At 38.3% G+C, this 23,569-nt stretch overlaps 1 protein-coding gene across 4 annotated transcripts in view; it reads right to left on the bottom strand.

Annotated features, from left to right (window-relative positions):
- Positions 1 to 23,569, bottom strand: part of usp19 (ubiquitin specific peptidase 19) — a 36,408-nt gene that overhangs the window by 7,004 nt on the left and 5,835 nt on the right. For 3 of the 4 annotated variants that reach the window (XM_082145411.1, XM_082145413.1, XM_082145414.1), the window contains exons 3-23: positions 19,998 to 20,129; positions 17,455 to 17,591; positions 16,605 to 17,111; positions 16,205 to 16,508; positions 15,925 to 16,081; positions 15,775 to 15,846; positions 15,558 to 15,673; positions 12,115 to 12,338; positions 11,805 to 11,997; positions 11,578 to 11,711; positions 11,310 to 11,468; positions 8,324 to 8,434; positions 7,927 to 8,037; positions 7,686 to 7,787; positions 3,444 to 3,584; positions 3,184 to 3,302; positions 2,936 to 3,079; positions 1,601 to 1,938; positions 1,406 to 1,522; positions 1,100 to 1,316; positions 216 to 368 (exon numbers count right to left, since the gene is read on the bottom strand). In XM_082145411.1, coding sequence (XP_082001537.1) covers positions 216 to 368; positions 1,100 to 1,316; positions 1,406 to 1,522; positions 1,601 to 1,938; positions 2,936 to 3,079; positions 3,184 to 3,302; positions 3,444 to 3,584; positions 7,686 to 7,787; positions 7,927 to 8,037; positions 8,324 to 8,434; positions 11,310 to 11,468; positions 11,578 to 11,711; positions 11,805 to 11,997; positions 12,115 to 12,338; positions 15,558 to 15,673; positions 15,775 to 15,846; positions 15,925 to 16,081; positions 16,205 to 16,508; positions 16,605 to 17,111; positions 17,455 to 17,591; positions 19,998 to 20,129 — 3,688 coding nt within the window. The remainder of the gene's footprint in view (positions 1 to 215; positions 369 to 1,099; positions 1,317 to 1,405; positions 1,523 to 1,600; positions 1,939 to 2,935; positions 3,080 to 3,183; positions 3,303 to 3,443; positions 3,585 to 7,685; positions 7,788 to 7,926; positions 8,038 to 8,323; positions 8,435 to 11,309; positions 11,469 to 11,577; positions 11,712 to 11,804; positions 11,998 to 12,114; positions 12,339 to 15,557; positions 15,674 to 15,774; positions 15,847 to 15,924; positions 16,082 to 16,204; positions 16,509 to 16,604; positions 17,112 to 17,454; positions 17,592 to 19,997; positions 20,130 to 23,569) is intronic. The other variant, XM_082145412.1, reaches the window with a different exon arrangement.

Genomic DNA, 23,569 nt, shown 5'->3' with positions numbered 1-23,569 from the left:
AGACTTGAATATTGGCTGCTGAAAATTCAGCTTTGCCATCATAGATGAACATTTTAAATTGTAATATTTCACAATATTACTGTTTTACTGTATTTTTGATCAAATAAATGTAGCCTGGGTGAGCATAAAAGACTTTTATCTTAAAAAAAAAATCTTACAGACCCAAAACTTTTGAACCCCTGTGGTAGTGAATATCTGTGAGACTTTGAGTGTACCTGACTGGGAAATCGACCATATCATTAATCTTGTCCCTCCATATGAAGCTCCTAAATGAGAAGCGCTTAAGCTGGATGATGAGCACGTTGGGAAGGCGCCAAAGCAGCAGTTGTTTAGAGGCCTCCCTGTGTTGCTGACACTTAGGACAGTACCTGAACCACAATAAAAGAAGATTTAAATGGGCCAATAATATTGATGATGCCATTTAAAGTGCCCCTATTATGCTATATTAAAGGTTTCGAATTTTGTTTCTTCAACAATAGGTTTACATGCTACAATGAAAGTATTTTTTGACATTGGATGCATCCCCTCTTTTCTCAGTGTCTGAAACGGTTCAAACATGGATCCAGTCTCTCTAAACCTCTCCTTTCTGAGATCCTGCTCTGACTGGTCAGATCTGTTGTAATTGATCTACCGTTAACAGCGCGTGATTGAAAACGAAATGGCCATTATATATCAGAATTTTAGCTTTGGAGGTTTCCTTAGCACATGTACACAGTGATACAAACAGTAACGATAGCGTTGGTTTTACAGTATCAATTCAAGCCTGAGTCCTCATCCTTTGGAAGTGCATGCAAAGTGGATTTGCTTTCTTAGTGCAGAAAACAGCGTCTTCTCGAAATGATAACACGAACCAAATTTTTCATGGTCTTGAGGGCAGGTCAAAGATATTGTTCGCAGGCAGCCAATGAAGACTATAAGCTGGCACTATGCAAATGTGTTACAAACCTATGTAGGTCTGTAACAGAAAGGGAGAGTGGAATTACTGACGACTCTTTCGGCAGTTCAGAATCAAATCGAAAAAGCATAATGGGGCACATAAAACACCTTGTTAACTGCACTTCATGCTTCAAGAGTTTGAAATTGACGTGCGTGTCCGTACCATGCCTCTTCAGGTGCCAGCACCTCAGGTTTGGTAAAGAGGTTCAGGCACTGCTCTAAGGTGAAGTGTCCTGCCCTGGATGTCTCTGTAGCAGAGCCCGGGTCTTCATCAAACTCCAGCTCTTTAGAGCGCACCAGTACATATTCCTTCAGCCGCTCATTGTTCTTCCACACCAGCTCCAGCGTGCAGTCATCAGGCAGCTCCAGTACCACATCACCTGTAGGTGGCGCCGAGATGTTGAAGATATGCTTCTCTAAGTAACACAAGCATTTTAAAAACACATCCATCCAAAAACCTCTGACTGACCTTTGTCCTCAAGTTTTTTGTCCTCCTTTTGGTTTGTTTCCAGAATGGTGATGTAGAATTGAGACGCACTTCCACTTCCAGACTCTGCTGAAGGCTGCTGATACCCAGTCACTATAGCTACCAATGAACATACAATGATAGACTATTCCTCCACAACAAACAAAGACTTCAGCAAAGAGCTTTAGACCAACATACCTTCCGGTTTAATAGCCTTTTCACATGATGTTTCTTTCTCCAACAAAGAATCTTGGGAGCTGGTGGCAAGCTCACAGCATCCCGAGTCAGTGGTGCGTGTGGAGAGGGTGTCCTCATCTCCTGTGGAGAGCATAGACACTGTCTCTGTGTGCGGGGCTGTGACAGAATCACCCTGTTCCATGCGGTTTTCTGCTTCTCCTGCAGATGACGGCTCTTCCTCCTGCTGTTGAAACTCCGAGGCACTGCTCGCCGTGGAGGTCAAGTCAACACGGGACAGACTGGCCTCTGGGGACGTCCTACCGGACTGGAAAGGTGGCTGGAACACATTGACAGAGTACCTGCACATAGAAATGAAGGGTTACACAGTGCTGCTGGTTCCTAGTTTTTCTTTTTGTCAGCATACTCCAATCTATTTGCTAAAAGTAGTTAATAAAATGCTTTTAATACAATTCATTATTTTAATAAAAATAATAATACAATTAAATCATTTATAAGTAAATGCTATAGTAAATACACAAATAAAAAAATCCTATAAAATGTTATCACAAATATAACAAAAATATTATTTTTATAAAAATAAGTATATTAAATATAAAACGGATATAAACTATTAAAAATAATCAGACAAATACATTTATAAAAGTCACCAATAAATTCTACAACTAGACAAATAAAATTTAAATAAACAAAAATAAAATGCTATAAAATAGACAAATAAGTTCATACATAAATTACATCAATAATTGCTATAATGAATACAAATGCAAAATGCTCACAAAAATGCTAGCAAAAATATAAAGTATATATTTATATTAAATGTAAATGCTATGGAATATACAGACAAATAAATCATTCAAAATATAAATATCATAAAAAATACAAATAAATACTAAAATGCTATCATTGCACCTAGGGTACGTTTACACGACAACGATGGAAAAGTTTTTACTTTACATTTTTTCGTGCACAGACGACAATGTTGTCAAAACTATCCCGTTCACACGGATCTATGAAAACGATTAAAAACACTGTATTATGCTGCCAGGCCAGTAGGTGGCGATGTTAATTTGTAAAGAAACACTACGTGCCTGTAGACTAAACACATAATATACATGCACATAACGTCATCGTTTTCACAAATTAGCATTTTTGTAGTTTACATGGAAGCGATGACAATCTTTTTCCAATCTAGGCCTCCAGATTGCCAAAATGCATAAAAAGTTAGCCGTTTTAAGTTGAAAATGGTGTCGTGTAAACTTCCCCTTACTTCTAAAGCTGAACCAATTACCAAAATACACAAATGAGTAAATAATTCTGAATCTAGTGTAATTATACCTAGAGTAGCCTTCCAGAAGCTGTGTGAGGCGGGTGTAGGTCAGCCTAGACTCAGGCACAGTTATTAAAAACGGCAGTCCAATATTCTCCACATTGGGCCGGCACATGGTCTTGTGATTAAGCCAGTGGTTTTTCTGGCAGGCCCTGTAATCAGAGGAAAGAAATTAACCAATAGATAGTCTCTAAATCCTAAGCGTGATCTCAGAGCCAGTACAACACATGCTTCTAATGAACAGATGGAAACTCACTGATTACAGTAGCCAACACGGTAACAGCGAGTACAGCGCTTAAGCTTCTCGTCGTCAGAGGCAGGAGGCTTCAGGCACCCAGCACACTTTGTGATTGGGATGCTAGGAACCTGAGGTCTCTGAAGATCAATACCAAAACACAATCAATACATAAAATCACAGAAAGAGAAAAAGCAACATATACTTCAACAATGCTGTCACCAACCCACAAAACCTAAGGGAAAAAAAAGGTGAAAAAATAAGTGATGGAGATGGTGTACCTGTTGGACTTTCAGCAGCACCACCCTCTCTTTGGCGAGATCTTTAGACAACATCTCAAAGCAGAAGAGCAGGTCACTGGGCGAGACTGTGTCTAAAGATTGAGATGGTGAAAAGAGTCTGTGGAATCTACCCTTCACCACCTGAGAGAAAATATAGAGGCTTATAAATGGCGTACAAAACTTAGGAATATCACACAAGTCGTAATTAATAGAATTTTATTGTCATTAGATTCTGGCTTCCTACGATTATGAAAACAAGACAATCAAGATAAAACTAATATTGTGGCACATTCTGTTTTAAAATTTTACTGTGGACAAAAATGACAAGCAAGATATTTATTAACAAATTAGTAATGTTTTTTGGAGAAGAAAAATCAGAAAGAAGTTGTAAAGTTTCAAATAATCCAATCGGTCAATAATGTCAAGGATTTCCTTGAGCTGTGTGAGCTTTCCTCAAGCATGAATTCAGTGGCATTTTAGTCAGAGTAAAATTGACTAAAATTAATAAACAAGACAACTAATTATTGACTAAATTAAAAGGATTTTTTTTTTTTATTAAAAGACAAAAATTATGACTAATAAACAACGTGAAAATGAACACTGGAATTGACCTGAGGGCTTAGATGAAATCTTCTGATTTTTTAAACTTAAAAAAAAGAATAATAATAAATTAACATTGAATCATTGTGCCCTCTTTTGGAGTGTTGATTTAAAAATCTGGTGTTCTCTTATATTTTCACATAACTGAACTAATGTTTAGAAATATAATCGATCAAAAATAATTAGAAATTTGGAAATATTTAAGGACTTTTTTTTAGATTTAAAGTATTAAAGTAAAAATTTGTTGACTGAAATGTTCTGTTCTGGAGTTTTCATGAGAATGTGGCAGTGCTTAACAACATATTACATCTACTGTAGAAAAAAAATATCTATAAATGATTGATGTGTCCAATGACTAATCGTGTTAATAAAGATTTCAATTTTGACAAAAATAATTGTGATTTTGAATATAATCGAGCAGCCATACACACCAGCATATTTTCCAAATCAACTCTCTAAATATTTTAGAACACAAACAACATGTATCGTAATTGAGTAATTAAATAACAACTGTTTATTTATATTGCTCATGTTTAAATTAATATGTGTGACAAGTTTCTGGGGCATTATAGTAAAACTAGTGATCGACCGATGTATCGGTTTACCGATATTTTTACCGATATTTAAGCATTTTCCCATAATCGGGTATCGGTTTTGTAATATCGGATTCGCCGATAAACGGCGCCATCTTGTGGCCGTTTTGAGAATTCCGCCATTGCAGCCCGCGTCTGAGGAGATCAGTCAACAACAACTCTGTGCACAGGTAAAACATATGTTCTGCTTGCTTTGCTTTAATTTTTCAACTTTATTTAACATAACAGACATGCAGAAATGAGATTTGAGACATGAATGCCTGATATAGCCTAGTTTATTTATGCAGCTTGGTTCTAAAAAATTGAGACGAACTCATGGAGTCACGTAGCGTAATCCGTCATGTCCTGCCCCAATAAAGACGTAACTTTACATGAATTAAATAAAACAGACATGAATGAGTGCATGTTGAAAATAAAAGCACTGAATTTAATTCTCTATCAGTTGTATTTGCTCACCATTAGTCTCGAGAAAAAAGTTCGTTCATATTGCTGAGCACTCACTGGGTTGATGATCAGGATGCTCACGGCCACTGAATGAAACTTTTGACAAGATTATCTTGTTTAAACATCCTAGATTATATTATTTACTACATAGCAATTATTTCGCTAATAACGTTACACATCTAAATATACCGCTTTGTGGAAATTAATTATGTATTATCTCCACGCGCGATCGCGGTTGAGTTCTGTGTAAAATAAATGCATAGATAAACAGCACTTTGTCAGTTGACATTTCATGATCTAGATTCAATCTAGATCATGAAATGTCAACTGACAAAGTGCTGTTTATATAGTCTCGAAAAAAAAAAGTTTGTTCATATTGCTGCGCACTCACTGGGTTGATGACCAGGAATGCTCAAGCACGGCTACTGCATGAAACTTTTGACAAGATTATCTCGTTTAAACAACCTAAATTATATGATCATTTACTGCATAACCATTATTTCGCTAATACAAATCTAAATAAATACCGCTCTGTGGAAATTAATTATTTATTATCTCCACGCGCGATCGCGGTTGAGTAAGTTATATAGTTCTGTGTAAACGCATAGGCCTAGATAAACAGCACTTTGTCAGAAAGGATTTCATGATCTAGACCGACAAAAACATTATTAATAATTAATAACATACTAGTTGGAAAATGCAAATATGCTGTTTTGTTTGTTACTTTCCTGATAATGTTATATTCCAGCTAATATTATTCAGTGAATTAATATTACCCAGTGAATTATTCCTCACTCTTTAAACCTATTAAATGGCACATATAAACCTTCTAAAACTGTTTAAAATGAATTACATTTCAATACAAAATACAATACAAAAAATACCTCCAACATGTGGAACCACTTAAAGATACATCACTCAACTATCTTTGAATATATGTTAGAATAATTTTTGTGCTTTATTTTTTACCTCATCAAAGCTTTTATTTTTAAACAAAGACACTTAGTAACAATGCACTTTATTTTTTGGACTCAGACCCCTCTATTTATTTGTGTATAAATATAAAGTTTTTTATGTATGCAAGGAGGGAGTGATTGTTATAAATAAAATTGTTTGTTCAGTTCATTTGTGTTGTAATAATTGTGTCAAAAACAGATGTATAACAGTAAATAAATATCGGTTCTGCATATCGGTAATCGGCACATAAACATGCAAATAATCGGTATCGGTATCGGTTATAAAAAATCAATATCGGTCGATCACTAAGTAAAACACATGTTTGCCTCTAGATAATTTGCCATAAAACATGGATCAAACGAGCAAATTAAGGGTTCAAAATAGGGATGGGCATTCGATTAAATTTTCTTAGTCGATCGTCGGGAGAATTAACGATCGACTATCGATTAATCATTCATATTTTTATATTGAAATTCATTATTTCTTTAACTTTTTATAAATTAAAAATGCAATGAAAATACAGTTTGTTTGTCCTCGATGAGATCTTTATTACAAGATGATCAACTTGTGGCAGTGAAACTGGACGTTCGGTAGACTTGAAGATTCCTGCGGTGCTCTAAACCAGCGGAACCTGCAGCTGCGAGCCGGCGTTCTTAAACAGAGACCCATGGCCACTTCATCCGTTTTCTGTGATCGGATAGCTATCCGGTCGTGAAAAGACCAAATCTAAATGCCCTCCGAAACGCATTCGAGACGGATTTAAATCCGATCGCTCAAACCACTTCAGGAGGAGATCTGAGACGCATTCCAGACGAAACTGGACAAGAGTAAATGCATCTGGTTGTTGAAACCACATATGTAAATTTGACTTATCCCAAAAATGATAAGAAATAAACGTGTGAGAGCGTGTTATAGGCTATATGTCATGTTATATCCAGATATGACGACGCTACTTCAACACGCATCACCACAGATGAGCATCTATTCATCAAGCCAACGTGCAAACTATCGCAAATCAAAGTTAAAGTCATTCATCAACACACAATCATCTTCATTAAAAGTAAAGAACCGAAATGATCTTACCAGGGCTGTTGCCGCAATATCTTGTTGCGGTCTTTGATTTAGAAATTTTCGCTGATGATCAATAAAATGCAGCTCATATCAGTTGCTTTCGATGACGTGCAACAATTTAAATATGCATATAGCGCGGGAATTCAAGATCGGATTTATATCCGTTTTGCAAAAACACATTTATGTGACCAGGTGTAAATGGAATCGTTTTGATAAATCAGATAGCTATCCGATCTGAGAAAACGCATGAAGTTCCCATAGAACTTCTGCACCAGTCTACTGATTTCTGTTGAGAAAGATAAGCATGTTGACGTGATCTGGGATCAGACGCGACCGCAACCTGGTGACAGCCAGTCCAGCCGCAGAAAACACCCGCTCTGAGGGGACTGACGTTGCCGGGATGCGCAGGTACCTCCGCGCTAAAATTAATTCCATTGCTTCAAGACTCACACTACACAACGCAACCTGCATTAGTTTAATCGATAACAAATAAACGTGATCGACGAAATTCTTAACGATCAATTATCGATCGTCGATTAATCATGCCCATCCCTAGTTCAAAAGAGAATCATCATACCTCTGCCAGCCTCAGATTCTCTGGTTTGGTCCTCACACTGCGAGATATTGAATCCAGAACTTCAGTCGTGCTCGAGTTCTCTTTACTCACACTGACCAAAACCTACACAAATGGTTGGCAAAGGGCAAACGTTTTATATCAAATATGAATAAAATGAGAATGCCCATCTAAATAAAAATAAACACATTAAACCCTTCATGCACAGGCTTGCTAAGGAACTTTAGATTTATGCTGTTTTTACCTTGACTGGTTTCTTGTGAGGCTCTTTAGCGAAATAGAAAACAGTTAGCACCTTCTGCTTCTGAGGTAGAGGGACAGGTAAGTACAGGAAGGGGTCAAAGGTTATGGAAACCTAAAAAAAGGAGGAAATAACAAATGAGTAAACTCCCACAACCTGCTAACAGATACTGGACATCATCTGCCAAACATCATCAAAAGTAATAAACATTTCCTAACACACAAAGAAGGCTAAAGTGGGGAACACTTGACTCAATTTAGACCTGTATCAATATCCTGTTCTATTTCCCATCCAAAGCATTATGGGAAAGGGGGTTGGTCCCCGTCCATCCTCTCCCTATTCCACCATGAGAAATCTGGTCACCCTAATCATAGGTCTTGTTTTGCTTTTGATGCATTACCTTAGAACACACTGGGCACACCAGCTTTGACTTGTACTGGCCCTGAAAGAGGTCAACAATGAAAGAATCGTTCCTCATTTTATGCCTCTGCCATGCCTCTTCTGCAACAACCTGCCAAACAATAAACAAGAACAACGTTCAGCAGATTTGTAACCATACTTGATACAGTGCAGAGACTAAAGCTTGATACTATTAATGAGAATGCTTACATTTGTCAATTGTAAAACTTAAAAAAAAATAATTAGCTTTTTTCTTGGTATTTGCACACTCTGCTCCAAGTATGCAATCCCTTCCCAAATTCAACTGAAACCATTATAGGTAATACAGGGTTTCTGCAGGGTTTGGTCAGTCAAATTTAAGACTTTTTAAGACCTTTTTATGACCATTATGATTGAAATTTATGACCTACACGAATTACGAAAAATCATTAAAATTCCTTTCAAAAGTTTTTTTTTTTAATTGACTTTCATTGAAAGTAACAAGATGTATTATTTAAATGCCTAAAGACAGCTCCAACGCCTTCTTACCCAGTGTGCAATATGCTTGATACTGATTATTTGCAACAGGCTTGAGCCAACTACTAAACACACCATCTTTGAGCCATGGCTCGTTAAATGTACACTTTCCCATTGTGATAGACCGGGAGATTTCAGTTAGGGCTGGGCAATATGGCCAAAAACAATTATCACGATAATTGTTTTATATTAGTCAATATCGATAATTATCACGATAAATGTCAAATCTTTATTTCTTTCAAGTTTAAAGGCAGACTGTTACTTCTAAGTGAAAGTTGTAGAAACCAGAGCTTTAATTGTGGTTTTAAACTAACTTTACTCTTTATTGTCAGAAAATATAATGACAAACACTTGCTAAAACAGGTGAACATTTCACAAATCTGAGGTAGGACATTCAAACATTTGTCATTTGTCCTTAACAAAATAAATATCTTTATTGGGAAAATAATTACTTAGTTTCTGCATGTGCTAATAGGGGCCAAGTCTTGAAACAGGTTTGTGTTGCCTAACTTTGATGGCACATATCTTCAGGAAATGTATGAAAAACAGTAGCCTAAATACATTATTAAATACTGTAAATATTCCATTAGTCCTTTAATACATTATCAGCACTAATAATATAATAAAATTCAATATGTATATCCCACATGGTGCAGTTAATATTACTAGGCTAACGTTACAGTAAATCCATGATAAATGATGGGAGATTGTAGACGGAAAAGCCTTCAGACTGTATCGTTGTGCAGAGTTTCTCCTGTTGGTCAGCGCTGTTTAATCTGCCTTTAAACTGGTTTAAATCACTGAGACAGTGTGTTCTTCGCTGAATTCAAGCACTTCTCACTGGATCTTGTGACCGAGACGATCAGAGTAAACGCATCAGTTCTATTGAGCTCGCGCTGCGCTGCCGTTTGGACTTGGAGCCGAGCGGGTAAATGGTTCGTGTGGCGCGCGTTTCAAATGAGCGTTCCGCTTTTGGCGCATTTAACCTGTGCATTTAACATTATGCCGCCAGCGCATTTTCAGGGGGAAAAAGCAATGGTAGAACCAACGAATGAACGAGCATATCAATTTAAGACGTGGCTAAATGAAATTTATGACCTTGTATGGAAAATCCGGACGTTTTTATGACTTTTTATGGCCTAAAATTCAGATTATTAAATTTAAGACGTTTTATGACTTTTTATGACTCCGCGGAAACCCTGTAATAGTGTTGCACGGTGTACCGATACTTCAAAAGTATCGCGATACTCGGAAATTAAAAACGTCACGATACCTAAATTTATCAGTATCGATACTTAAAAAAAAAAAAAAAACGCCTCCCATATGGACGTCTGTGTTTTTTTCCTGACGCACGCAGCAAAGAACCTGCCGCTGTCAGTGTCATGTGACAAAACACTACAGCGAGATGGCTGCATGTGCGAGCACAAGTGGTCCACGACTCGTAGAAATAGATGACGCGAGGAGTGACATATGGAAGTACGTTGCCTACCTTTCTCTGTTGCACGGTGAACCGATACTTCAAAAGTAAATCGGAAATGAAAAACGTCACGATTCCTTAATTTATTAGTATCGATACTTCTAAGAAAGACCGCCTTCCAGATTTGTAATGCCGGCGACACACTGACTGCGTGTCGTGTCCGTTTTTATTTCGGCTCCCATGTTAACTGCCTGCGTGACACACGCGTCTGGGCGCAGCTCGAGACGCGCGGAAAACGTGTGCATGCTAGAAATAGAACCGACGCCTATTTTTCACGCGACACGCAAGCGTGTTGGACGCGTTTCCAGGCAAAATAGAATAGGAAAAGATGTTTCTATGTCATTTTGACACGAATACATATTAATAAATGACATTTTGATGTTTGAAAGTTTTGACATAAATACAATATAAATGTACGTAGCCTATTTTGCCGTCAACACTGCCGACGTTGTCTTTGCTGCTATTGCTATATATTTATGTTTAACATGAAGTATAGGCCTTCCACAACTCTCTCCCCACATGTCAAATATATCACCAATGAGGCTTATCATATGTTACCAATATTAAACATTGTTTAATATAATCGCTGTTCATATTTTTATTCAAAGTTCAGAATCAAGATAAAGCTCTTATGTTTCTTATGATAAATGAGATAATGCTGCTAAATTTATAAAAAAAATTTACCTTGAATGTCATTGCTCTAATTTATTTTTTATATTTTTATATTTCATATTTTGTTCAAATGTTTAATATATCTGCTGTTCATATGCTCATTTATTAGTGTGTTATATGATTAGAATGTTGTCCCGGTTTTAAAATAAAGCACAGCAATGATATTTGAGAGTGTTTCTCCCTTTTCAGGAAAAGTATCGAAAAAGTATCGAAATCGCAATACTTGACTTGGTATCGGTATCGAAACAATAATTTTGGTATCGTGACAACACTAATAGGTAATATTATTTTGTATGTTTTGAGACAAAAATCAAGAACTCACCTCATCCTGACGGCCGTCTGAGTCAACGGTCTCTGTATATGGTTTGTCTTGGATGCGGTTCAGGTCCTCATGCAGCCCATCCAGCAAGAAAGCCATAAACTCCTGAGCATCGTGCTGCGCGTAGCCTGTAAACTGACTTGCTTTACTGGCAACTATAGCCTATGAAGAGGAATGAAACAACACCCGGTCATTATGGTTTTTTTAACAATCACATACGGAAAACTACAAGATATGGTATAACAGGACAGTTTTGTTTCTGCATGGATACCTTTAATTTGGAGGGTTGAAATGCATGATGAGTGCCCTTCCACAGCGCTCGAAGTAGAACAGCAAAGCCAATGGCAAGTCGTCCACCCGTGCCCAATGGGTTGTTACAGTTAATCTCTGACTCAAACGCACGGTCTGAAAACAATAAACACCACAAAAATACATAGCTGGATAAGATACATAACCATATGAAAAGAATCAATTCTCATCAATGAAAATGCCACTGACCGTGGAAATAATCCCTGAGCTCCCGTGTGTTGGAAAGGGACTGGATTACACTGTTCATAAAGCAAGTATTTCCCAGATTGACCAGTCCAGTGAAGCCAGGGAGACACACCTTCTTCTCCTCCACTTCTTCAGCTCTCTCACTGCCTGCAGGAGGAGTGTGAGTCATGGGCTGCACCATGCAGGTGGGCTTGGGCTGTGGACAGACGAAAAGACAAGTCATATCTAACAGGCTTGAGACCAGTTATGGTCCACTAGATTATCATATGTGACATGAACATGATGACATATTCCTTATTGTCTGCTTTAGTACCGTTGCAACAGTTGGTTCCTGTTTAAGGGACATTTGTTCTTGGACTGAGCGAGGGGCCACGGCATCCAGGCCGGAATCCTCTGAGGCTCGAGGGGGTTTGGCTTTCTCCTCTCCCACACGTGGTTCTTCTTTAGCAGGAAGTGCATGCTGGCTGCTTCCAGGCTGACTCTTCTCAAGTGTGGAAGGGCTGGAGGTCACAGCAACCTTGGCGCCCCCCACTGCACCTTAAACAGACAAAGGAGCTTATGGTTAGCATTTAAAAGCCAGCTTCAATAATTTCTTATCAATATAAATGTTGTTGTACTGCTTAATATTTTTGTGGAAATCAAGATGTATTTTTTCAGGATTTATATGAATAGAAATAAAAAACAGCATTTATTTGAAATAAAAATCTTTTGTCTGAAACGGTAGTTTATATATTGTTATAACATAAACGTAACTGAATAATTATAACTTGCATTTGTAAAAAGGCTGGGTATTGGAAAGGCTGGGTATTGGAAATCACCTCATGATGCAATTAATTTTGTGATGCATTACTATATAACAATGTATATATAATCGGACTGGCAAAGCCTTAGTAAAACGCAATATTGAAGAGGTAGTTAAATTAGAGAGAAGGCTATGTAGAGCAGTGTGGGTCAGGAGCCTGGCATAAAGACAAGAAGTCAAAAACACATGGGCACATTTGGCTTGACCCAGTCTCACGCTCGTATCGAGTTACTAGATCACTCCCTGTAGTCACATTCCTTTTGTTGACTGGTTCCCTCATTTCAGCATGTAAACAAAAACAGTCCAGCTTTTCCACAGTAATAATAACGTGTGCTCCCTATAACACATATCAGAGCTCTCAGAAAATCGATCTAATAATCTAACAGTGAATTTAGCTGACGTAGTTAATATATTGGAATAAAAACAACACCTAGTCTTTTTCACCGCAACTTCAAAGGAAGCAAGACAATGTTGTTGAAACGAGAGCTGGATACCTGAGGTAATACTTTTCACGTTTATTCAGAGGGTATGAGCGATTGTTTTCCATTTTCTTGAAAAGGGCTTGTCTTGTCAAATAGTGGTGGATTTTTCTGGACCTCAGCAATTAACTTCTCCGCAATGTCGTTTTCCATTTTAAATGCGCGAGCACTTAAATTAGAATGGATTCTGATTGGCTGTCAGTGATTTATTGTTCAACCGTTGGGAAAACAATCGTCTATAAAGTGATCCCAACTATATCGTTTCTCTATATCGTTAAATAGGGCGGGGCGATATATGAAAAATATTTGATCGCCTTAAAAAATATCGCGATATCCGATTATATCGTCTACCCAAGCCCCGCCCCCAACACGCCACGCCAGAGACAACGCTGCCGACATACACCGTTAACACAAAACATGTTGAGTTTGGCTGCACTTTATCTAATGATAGCCTGCGATTCAGCTAGTTTAATTTAATGATTGAAATTTTAAAGGTTTTACTTTGGTTAGTATGAGCTTGAACGAACATAAAACATTAGCTTTGCTGTTATGTTAGTGTTGCTAATAATTTCCACACTGTTACTATCGCATCTGTGTTTGAAATGAATTTCGTTTCGCGACTTGCGAGGAGAAGTGTTGAATACTGAACTGAACAGAACAGAACCTAATTTGGTGATTATAAGATTTGTGAATCCATGTTGATGTCATAGCTGTGTCTTGGCTATTTTTTTTTTTCTCCATAAGGTCCGATGTTTCTCTTTCTTTTCTGGCGTAATCACCTGATTTAATAATACGTTTAATTATAACATGTAGCGCTGTTTTTAAACTTGTATTCAAACTATAATATATTTGTTATTTGTTATATTAGAATTGGTTCATTCTGCATGAGCAAAAACTTTTCTTTTTTTTCCTCCTTTCTGGTTTTAGAGCCGCTTAAGGTCACAAGCCGCTTACGACATAAAAATTACTGCTTTATTTATTTAGAAACAAAAGTAATTAAGAATGATATTTGTAAATGTAATATTTTTGTTTGTTTATTTTTTAATCTAAAGCAAAGTATAACGCTCCCAATATGCTGTAACGGAGCTACCAACATTTTAAACTCAGAACGCGTGCATGACATTCAAAGGAATGCAATTTCTTCATTGCAATATAACAAAATGTTTATTTTAATTAGGCTACAATGGTCATGCTTGTGATTTTTGATTAGGCCTATTTATTATGTGCAACATTTAAATTAATATTCAGTAACAGGTGAAGTTATTTCTACCATTTTTCTCTGATTAACTTTTATTAAGACTGCAGACCAAAATAAAATAGACCTAGGCTACTTGATCAAAAAAAAAAAATTAATTGGAGATCTCTCTGCAATTCTCAATTAACAGTAGTTAAAAAAATTCGTCTGCAGAACAAAATAATCCGTATAAAAATTAATAGCATAACATTTTTTTTTTTTTTTTATGTATATAAAGATCAAGAAATCTAGAAAAAATATTTAACAAAATAACAAAAGTAAAAATAGAGTAAATGATGTTTGACAGGGAACGCATCTCAAAGTCGCAGCAACACAGACACATGTTGCCGTTAGAGCAGTCATCGCCGAACAAGCAGCAAATAAAATATTAAGCTCATTAAAGTTACAAAAGTTCAGTGAGTGATTTTCTTTTTCTTTTGTTCTTTGATCAACATTAATGGCGGCAGTGAATATAGGCTGTCAATGCACTGATTCAATAGACATAGGCCTACTGTTTTACTTTCTCAGCCGTTTAAAAGACAAAACCGACTGTGTTTACTGGGATATTTTGAACTTGAAAAAATTGTGTGCTGACGTCATTCCGTGGTTGAAACAAGAATTCTTCTGATGTTTATTCATGTTTATTTGATGCTATAAATCAACTAGAAGGATAATTGTGTGATATAATTGTGTGTGTAGGCTATTTGTCCGTGCACTATGTGAGAGGCGGCTCTTTGGCACACCACATAAAACAGCACGCATGTAGAAGTGTTCTCTTGCGTCTTGCGCTTAAAGAATGCTATCAAGAAGAATACATTTCCTATTCCTAACCCTACGAACTACTATAGAAAATATTTAATTCATGCTATAAATATGTGTATAACTATAGGGTTATGTGAAATAAATTAGCCTTTTTTTGACGATTATCGTCTGGAAACAGACTGTTATAATCGACATTACGATACTTGCGAGACATCGTCTATATACGATAATATCGTCATATCGCCCAGCCCTATCATTATAGCTGTGGTATGAACTCTGCTATTCTTTAATATTGAGAACGAATTTTAGAACTATATCTTTATCGTTAACGTCCTTGGTGTGAACAGGCCTTTAGTCATGGACACACTGTTCAAGCAGCTATCGCTTTGGAGATGCAAGACATCATGAAATGTAGACAAATTCATGTGTGTTAGTTTGTAAAAGACTGTTCAGAAGCAAAAAGAATCCAGGCAGCAGACCTTGTGTGGCAGGGGCCTCCAGACCCCCCCAGCGCTGACTGTGTCTTTTCTTCAGGGTGATGTCGATTCGGGACGGAGTAAAGGCATAGCTGGACTGATCTGGCTGGATTAGATTCCTGAAACATAAGCAGATGGAACCAATGAAGAAACCCTCAGAAACGCACTCTTGACTAGTAGTGGATCGAAGGAGATTAGGATGCCAATCAGACAATCTTACCTGAGTTTAACCTGCCATTTAAAGACAGTGTTTGGTCCGCAATCCGGATGAAGGCGCAAAAAGTTGGGATCACTGTGGACAGTTTCAACAATTAATGGAAACTTAAGAGTTACTCATGAGGAAACTCATGTGTGCGGATGAATCTCTCACCTGGTCTGGAAGATAAGAGTAAAGTCTTGTTCCCTGAACAGCACCCTGGAGGTCTGCCGGCAAATTTCTTTCAAGTAGACGTTAACAACCATCAAGTCTGTCCCTTTCTCATACGAGTCATTCTTCACAAACTTCAAGTTCACCATTGGCTCCGGACCTTAGCACACATCAGTCATGAGAGAGAAAAAAAAGGTTCAAAGGTTTTGAGTCAGTAAGATTTTTTTTTTAATGTTTTTGAAAAATTATGTGTCACAGTATATTACAAATGTTCTTAACTGACCTCCTGTATCCTCCTCATGGCTCCCTCCATGTGGCTCCTCCTTGGACTTGTCTCTCTTCTCCTCTGAGCAGCTCTTCTGAGGAGACTCTTGTCTCTTTGAGGATGTTGAAACAGGCTCTCCAGACCCTGAATCATGAGCTGGAAGCATTTTAGGGATCTGGGTATCAGCCTGTGGCTTCTTTTCCTCTGTCTCATCTGATGCTATCTTTTCAGAGCTTGTTTGCACGGGAGAAGAAGAACTCTCCTGCTGCGTCACCTTCGGCTCACACACGGAGGAAGCAACCTTGCTATCATCTGCTTCAACCTGTAAACAACACAAAAGACAGACCACAGGATGTGAGAGATTCTTTCCACCATTCTGTTTCCTGCTGATTATTTTCATTTTCGAGTGAAGTCTCACCTGAGCACTGTTTTTTGGCCTCCTGTCCACTCCTTTTTCTACCTGCGATGCCTGGCATGCTTGACCTTTGACCTGCATCTGAGCCCTGTTGTCTTTTGCATTGCTAGATGAAGAAGCACCACTGCTTACAGGTGATGTGTGTGTCTTGCCATTAACTGCTTGTTTGGATTGAGACTCCTTCGAGGAGCAGGGAGCTAGAGGGGGCTCCTTTGTGTTTCTAGAGGGTCGTGTGGTGCGCTTTGCGCTGGGCTCATTAATCGGGTCTGCTTTATCGCTTGATTTAATCTCTGCCGCCTTCACACCTGTGCTCTCAGTGAGCTCCACCTGTTTGCCTTTCATCCCTCGTTTCAACCCTCGGTCGGGTTTACCTCGTTTTTGCTCAGCAGAAGTCACTGGGGGCATTTTTTCAATGGTTTCGCCAGATTTTTCAGACCGCCCTGTGATTGACTGCTGGTGGTTGCTGCCATTCTCTGTAAGGATGTTCACCGCTTCAGTCTTTTTCTTGTTCTGTATAATGGGGGAACATGAATAAATAAAGCTTGTCTGAGGGATCTCCGACTAGGAAAACATTCATGAATGCTCAAAGCTGCATGCGTGCATGGCCACACAGTTCTGACATTGCTCTTTCAGAAAGATAGGAAATCGCCCTCAAAAGGGACGTCTAAATAGACTGATAAAGAAACTGCATTAGATTAGTCAAGTTTAGTTTTTAAAAATGTACAGAATTTCTTTGTAAGGAATGGCAGCTGTATCTGCCCAACAAAAACATAGGTTCAATTATTGGGAAGTGTAAAAGAGGAGATGGTCAACAAGAGAAAAAGAGTAAAAAAGAGTGAGCAGGTGTTCTTACAGCGAAGGTGGGCCAGGTGTTGAGGGGGATCTTCTTGTGCATAACAAGCTGCAGAACATTTGTTTTCTCCTTATAAAGCAATTTACTGCAGGAGGCTTCAATCTCTTCGTGGAGATGACAGCTCCATTCACGGCCATCTGAGAACACACAAATATCACAGTACATACACTACTGGTCAAAAGTTTGGAGTTGGTAGGATTTTTTATTGTTTTTGAAAGAAGTCTCTTAGGGGCCGATCACACCTGACGCGTTTTTTACAGTGAGAGGCACCTATTTTCAATTGGTTTCCTATGGCAGCGAGCGTTTTGCGAGCTGTTTAAGCGCCTGCTGCGCCTCGCGTTTTACTGCCTGCTGCGCCTCGTGTTTTTGAAGTTGAAAAAAAAGCAACTCCAAGCGGAAAAAGCGCCCGATGTCATCGCGTTTTTTCCCACTGTCCAATCGAATGAATGGAGGGGCGGGCCTTCCGTTTTAGTGATGAAAGCTACAGTTGCTTGAACGCCCGGAGAGTGCGATGATGGAGGATAAACTTGTGGTGCTCTCGCAGGTTACCAGGAGCTTAACGAGTTCACAAACCGTAACTACCACAATGTTAACAGAAAGTAAATAAAGTTAATAAAAGGCTGATTTGACGTTTACTTGACTGACAGGACAGTTGTTTCAGTGGTTGCCTAGCAACATAAAAAACGCAGCGCACTGCTCGTTCTGTGTGATTGGGCAGTGCTGTGCACCTCGCGTTTTCGAACCTGAAAAACGCGTTAGGTGTGATCGGGGCCTTAGGCTTTTCATTTATTTGATCAGAAATACAGTAAGAACAGTAATATTGTGAAATATTATTACAATTTAAAATAACTGTTTTCTATTTTAATATATTTTAAAATGTCATTTATTCCTGTGATGTAAAGCATCATTACTCCAATCTTCAGTGTGACATGATCCTTCAGAAATCATTCTAATATGCTGCTTTGCTGCTCAAGAAACATTTCTTATTATTATCAATGTTAAAGCTACAATATGCAAGAATTTTTGGCCTCTGGAGGGCGCTACATTCCAAACAACGGCGTAGCTTGATGACGATGTGAAGGAGCGTGGAATGATGGGAACTGTCGTTTTAAACTCCACCGTGGATGTAAATCAGTCAGACGGGAATCTAAAATCATGTTCATGGATGAGGCTAAGTTCTTTTTTTATAATGACATGCTTTTTGTGGCGGGTGGCGGGTGGCGGGTGGCGGGGTTCAGCGCGGTCTGTAATGGGAGAGAGCAGTTTATTGCAGTGATCCGCGTGGAGAGACCGCTTATAAGCCGCGCGCTGGAACGAGAGAGAGACTGAAGAGAAAATTGGACGCAGAGAAAGAGAACCGGTGGATCCGAGCTCTCATTTTTGAACTGTTTTGTGCCGTCGCGGTTGCCACGGTGAATGCGCGTTGTGCACGACTTTTGTTTGTTTTGCTTTATTTTAATAAAGTACGAGTCCCAGTCACGCCGACCCCTGTCTTCTTCCTTCCTGACTCTTGAACCTCATCACACTTTTATTTCATTAAAATGAATTAACCGCAAGAAAAGTAAGGTTTAATACTACATTGGTTATCATAGATGTTACTGTATGTCGAATTCATTGTTGTGATAACGCGGGGCAGTTTTACGTGTTCTAAACAATTGTTGTAAAAGTACATTCGAACATGCCCACATCATTTGCCAAAATACTGATTAATATTTATGTATAACACATGCTATATTTATTTACATGGCCATAAACACCAGACGTGATAAACAATGTCAATAAACTAAACAGAAATCTAAAGCAATAATACTTCCCTTACATACCGAATGCTACATTAGGAAATATAAAATTAAGCATAACGTTACTTTGTCGACAGAACCAGCTGCAATCGGTAAAGAATAATTACGTTCCATAACGACTGCAAGAAACAAGCTACGTGTGTTGCTTGATAGACGCTACAACTACAACTTCCGCATTTGTCCAGGACTCCACCAGAGAATGCAGTACGAGCGGAAACCGAGGGTAACGCGGATATGACGCAATTGACTGGCGACTCCCAGCTCCCCCCTGCTCTAACGCCCCGTTTCCTTGGTTAAAATCGCAATTTTCTCACGATTTAAAAATAGTTGGAAACATTTGGGATATTGTAAGTAATCAACTTAACAAAATATATAACACTGGCCTTGAGATTATGGGATATTTTAATGCAAAATTCTTGCATATTGTACCTTTAATGTAACAGTTGTGCTGCTTACTATTTTTGTGGAAACTTTGTTTTTCAGAATTCTTTGATAAACAGAAAGTTCAAAAGAGCAGCATTTATTTGAAATATAAATCTTTTGTAGCATTACAATGTTACTTTCGATAAATTTAATAGTCCTTGCTGAATAAAAGTATTAATTTCCCTCAATGAAAAAAAAAAACCTTTCAAAAACTGAAAAATAGTATACATTACACTCATAAATGACAAGCAAAGCACACAACAAAAAAAAAGACAAACATGGACCAAATACGATGGCCACAAGCACACATACTGTCCTTACCCGGCAAGCGGATGTGGCAGGCGGAATCGGAAAAAGCAGAATCGATATCTTCTACTCTCAGCACTCCAGCATCTCCACAGTTCAGCCTCACAATCACCTCATACGCATTCTGCTTCCAGTCCAGAAACAAATCTACACAGAAAAATGTACATTCATGTAAGGCTGGATCCATTACAAACACATTACTTAATATCACTGAAGAAAACCCTGACTGTAATTAAAAGTATTATTCCATTAGCAGAGGGAAAACACAAGAACATTAATGTACAGAGAAAACAATGAGCTTCTACAAATTAAAAACAAAAATCAAACCTGATTTCATGATAACGCTACACAATCTGATAGCCTGTCATAGCAGAAAGCCCAACTCCCTTTCGATTTCAAACTGCACTGTTATTGAGTTTAACATAGGTGCATGTGAGCCCGCAGGTCAGAGAGAGCAGGAAAGAGCTAGAAAGAGAGCGTGTTTATCGTTAAGGATCAGGCTTCAGGATCAAGTGACAGCTAGTCCCGTCCCTTTACTCTCTCTCACTTTGACACACAGATCTAAAAGGTCATGAAGACGCCGCAACGCCCCACAGCCGGGTTTCTATTCCACGTGATGTCATCTCCACTCTGCCAGTATCCCATGAGCCTCCCTTACATGTAAGGAATCATCAGTCCATAGACTTCTCCCGTTGTTCGTGTAGGGATGGTGCTCTGAAACATGACATTTCGACAAGAGAAAGACAATGGCGCACCCATATCGAATGCATTTAGAGGCCAATGAGGGAGGAGTGAAGTCTTCTCATGCATGTGCCGGGCAGAGTCACTCCACTGACCTTGACAAAGCACTTCTTTACTGAAGCAGAGACTCACAGGCTTGGATTACAACACTTCAGCACTCAGCACAGCACTGCAGAGGCAAAACACTCAGTAGACAGGGCACAGGCTGGCACACTGAGACAAAAAAAAAGCTAATGTACGTTTGTCAAACCAGTAGTCACGTCCCAATAACCAATGGTAATCGTAAACTGAAAACTTTACCAGCAGATGTAAGTGTACATTTTTTAATTCTGTATTGTGAAGTACATACGAGTGAACCAGTTATTCAAAAATAAAAATGTAGGGCAGGGGATTTTTTAATCCTCAGAACTGGACTTTTTAACTTGCAATTTCAAGGTTATATCTCACAATTCTGAGGAAAAAAATCTGAATTGCGGAATATAGCCTAAACTTGCAATTGTGAGAGAAAATAGTTAGAATTGTGAGATAAAAATAAAAAAATTAAAAAATTCTGTGGCAGAAAGAAGCTTCCATAAATGTGCAGCTTAATAATTAGCACAAAACAACGATGAAAACCATGACTATTGTAAGTCACACTCACAATTTAAACAGTATACATTTTTGAGCCAGCAAAAGTAGAAATAAAAGTAGAAATAAAAAAATAGGTCTGCATTACAGCTATCTGAAAGTTAAACAAAAACAATCTGTAACAGTAATAAAGCAATAACAATATATCTCTTGCCTGGTCAACTGAAGTATATTCAACAAAGTCTAAGAAGCTGCCGCCATATACTTTAAGATTAAAGGGGTCATATAATGGTACATGCACTTTTACAAGTTGATTGCACTGAAATGTCTGTTGGCAGTGCCTGTACACAACCATCCTATCATGATTAAAATCCATCCAGTGGTTTTGTTTTAATCTCCTTATATGTTTGACCATCTATGAAATCAAGCCGTTCGATATTGTGACGTCATAAGATCGTACGCCCCTCCCGCGATTGTGATTGACAGCCGTGCTTCAACACAAGACCCGCCCTGAGCTAGCTGTGACAGCCGTCGTCATAGTAGTCCGCCATTGTTGATATGCTGGAGTAGAATGGCGTCTACACGATTGTGGTGTTCTGTTCTTAGATGTAATAAGGAACACAGCAGTCATTTGGATGTTCCTAAATCTGAGCCGTTATAGATGCAGTGGCTGAGTTTTGTTTTTGAAGCGATATGCCCAAAGGATTGACGCGGGGATTCCCTCACGGGGATTCCCCACGATCGTCCATGCTTTCATGTTTACGCGAATCATTTCACACCAGACAGCTTTACAAACGAGAAAAAACGGATCGGTACCAACGTGTTACTGCTGAACCTACAGAAGATGTGAGTGTAATGTTTTATTAACCTTTATATTAGTATTTATATTAATCTTTGCGAAATTTGCAAACCTTGCTGCAGGCTTCATGATGAATGCGTCTAAGGTTTACACTCAGGGTACATTACGGCATGTTTTCTATGTACGACGTTCTCAATATAATTCATAATCCCACGTTTATAATGAACAACGCGTGGTTATTGTGTTACAAACGGTGTCCGCACAGAACAGAGGGGCGGGGTGAGCAAAGCTCATTATCATTTAAAGACACATGCACTGAAACGGCGTGCTGAAAACAGAGCTGTTTTTGACCAGGTAAAATTAGTGTTTTCTTACAATACTAATGAGAATTTTTAATTAAAGTATATTACAAACTTTTAATTTAGACCCTAAAGAATCATATTAGCTTGTACAAAAATGGCATTATATGACCCCTTTAAGGTTCTCCATGAATGCCAAGGACATGATAACTTTGAAAAGCCATCACTAACCAAACAAATGATTACTTATGTACTTACATAAACATCCAACAGAGAAGATAAGGCTCATTTAACAGCAGTCAGCAATGTGAAATTATACATATCTGTAAAAACATCTGAGATCACAGCATTCAAAATCCCCTTATTGTTGTAGTTTAACTTTCATTATCACTTTGTTTTGTTCAAAGATAATTACCAAAAGATGATTATCAGAAATGTCAGCCTAAATGAAACTGGATTCACAACATACCAACTAAAACATGCTTCTAATGCCACACAACAACCAATTCAATAGGCTAGCAATAGAAATAGTGACATAGCTAAATCAATAGGGACTACCATAGCAGAACAATTAGGCTACTTAAGTTCAGTACGTTTCACAGAGTTAATGTCTGGTAACTTCCCGGTAGGGATGGGACAATTACCGGGTTTCACTAAACCACGATAAAATGTTCTGACGGTTGGTATTATCGTTTAAAATTTAATTATCATTAAAACCGTTTTTGATTAGCGCGATTTTTAGGGCTGAACGATTAATTGCATTTGCGATAATATCGCGATATGATGAAAAGCGATTTTTTAACCGCAAAAGCTGCGATTAAACTTTGGTCACGTGACACGCGAGAGTAAAGCAGTCTGCACTGTGGATGAAGCATCAACTTGGCACGCTACGCATTTAGACCTGGCATAGGCTACAGGAAAGAACAGTTTATGTTTAATTTATGTGATATTGTGATATAGATTCTCTCCAACGATTCTGTATCTATTCAGATAATTTCAGAATAGAATCTGAGTTTAGTTTTAAACACAGATCCGTGATGACGCTGCGTGTGCTTTATAAACAACCATATTCTGCTTGCTTCTAATTCCTCACACACACACGACACCACTCGAACCTTCCGAAAAATAATCTTTCATAAAGTTCGGAAAAGTTTAAGCGCATTACAAGGACATTCGCGGGC

Source organism: Leuciscus leuciscus, assembly GCF_965113295.1.
Source record: "Leuciscus leuciscus genome assembly, chromosome: 18".
Classification (NCBI taxonomy): Eukaryota; Metazoa; Chordata; class Actinopteri; order Cypriniformes; family Leuciscidae; genus Leuciscus; species Leuciscus leuciscus.
The sequence above is the reverse complement of the archived record's forward strand: the minus strand, read 5'-3'. Positions and strand labels throughout refer to the sequence as shown.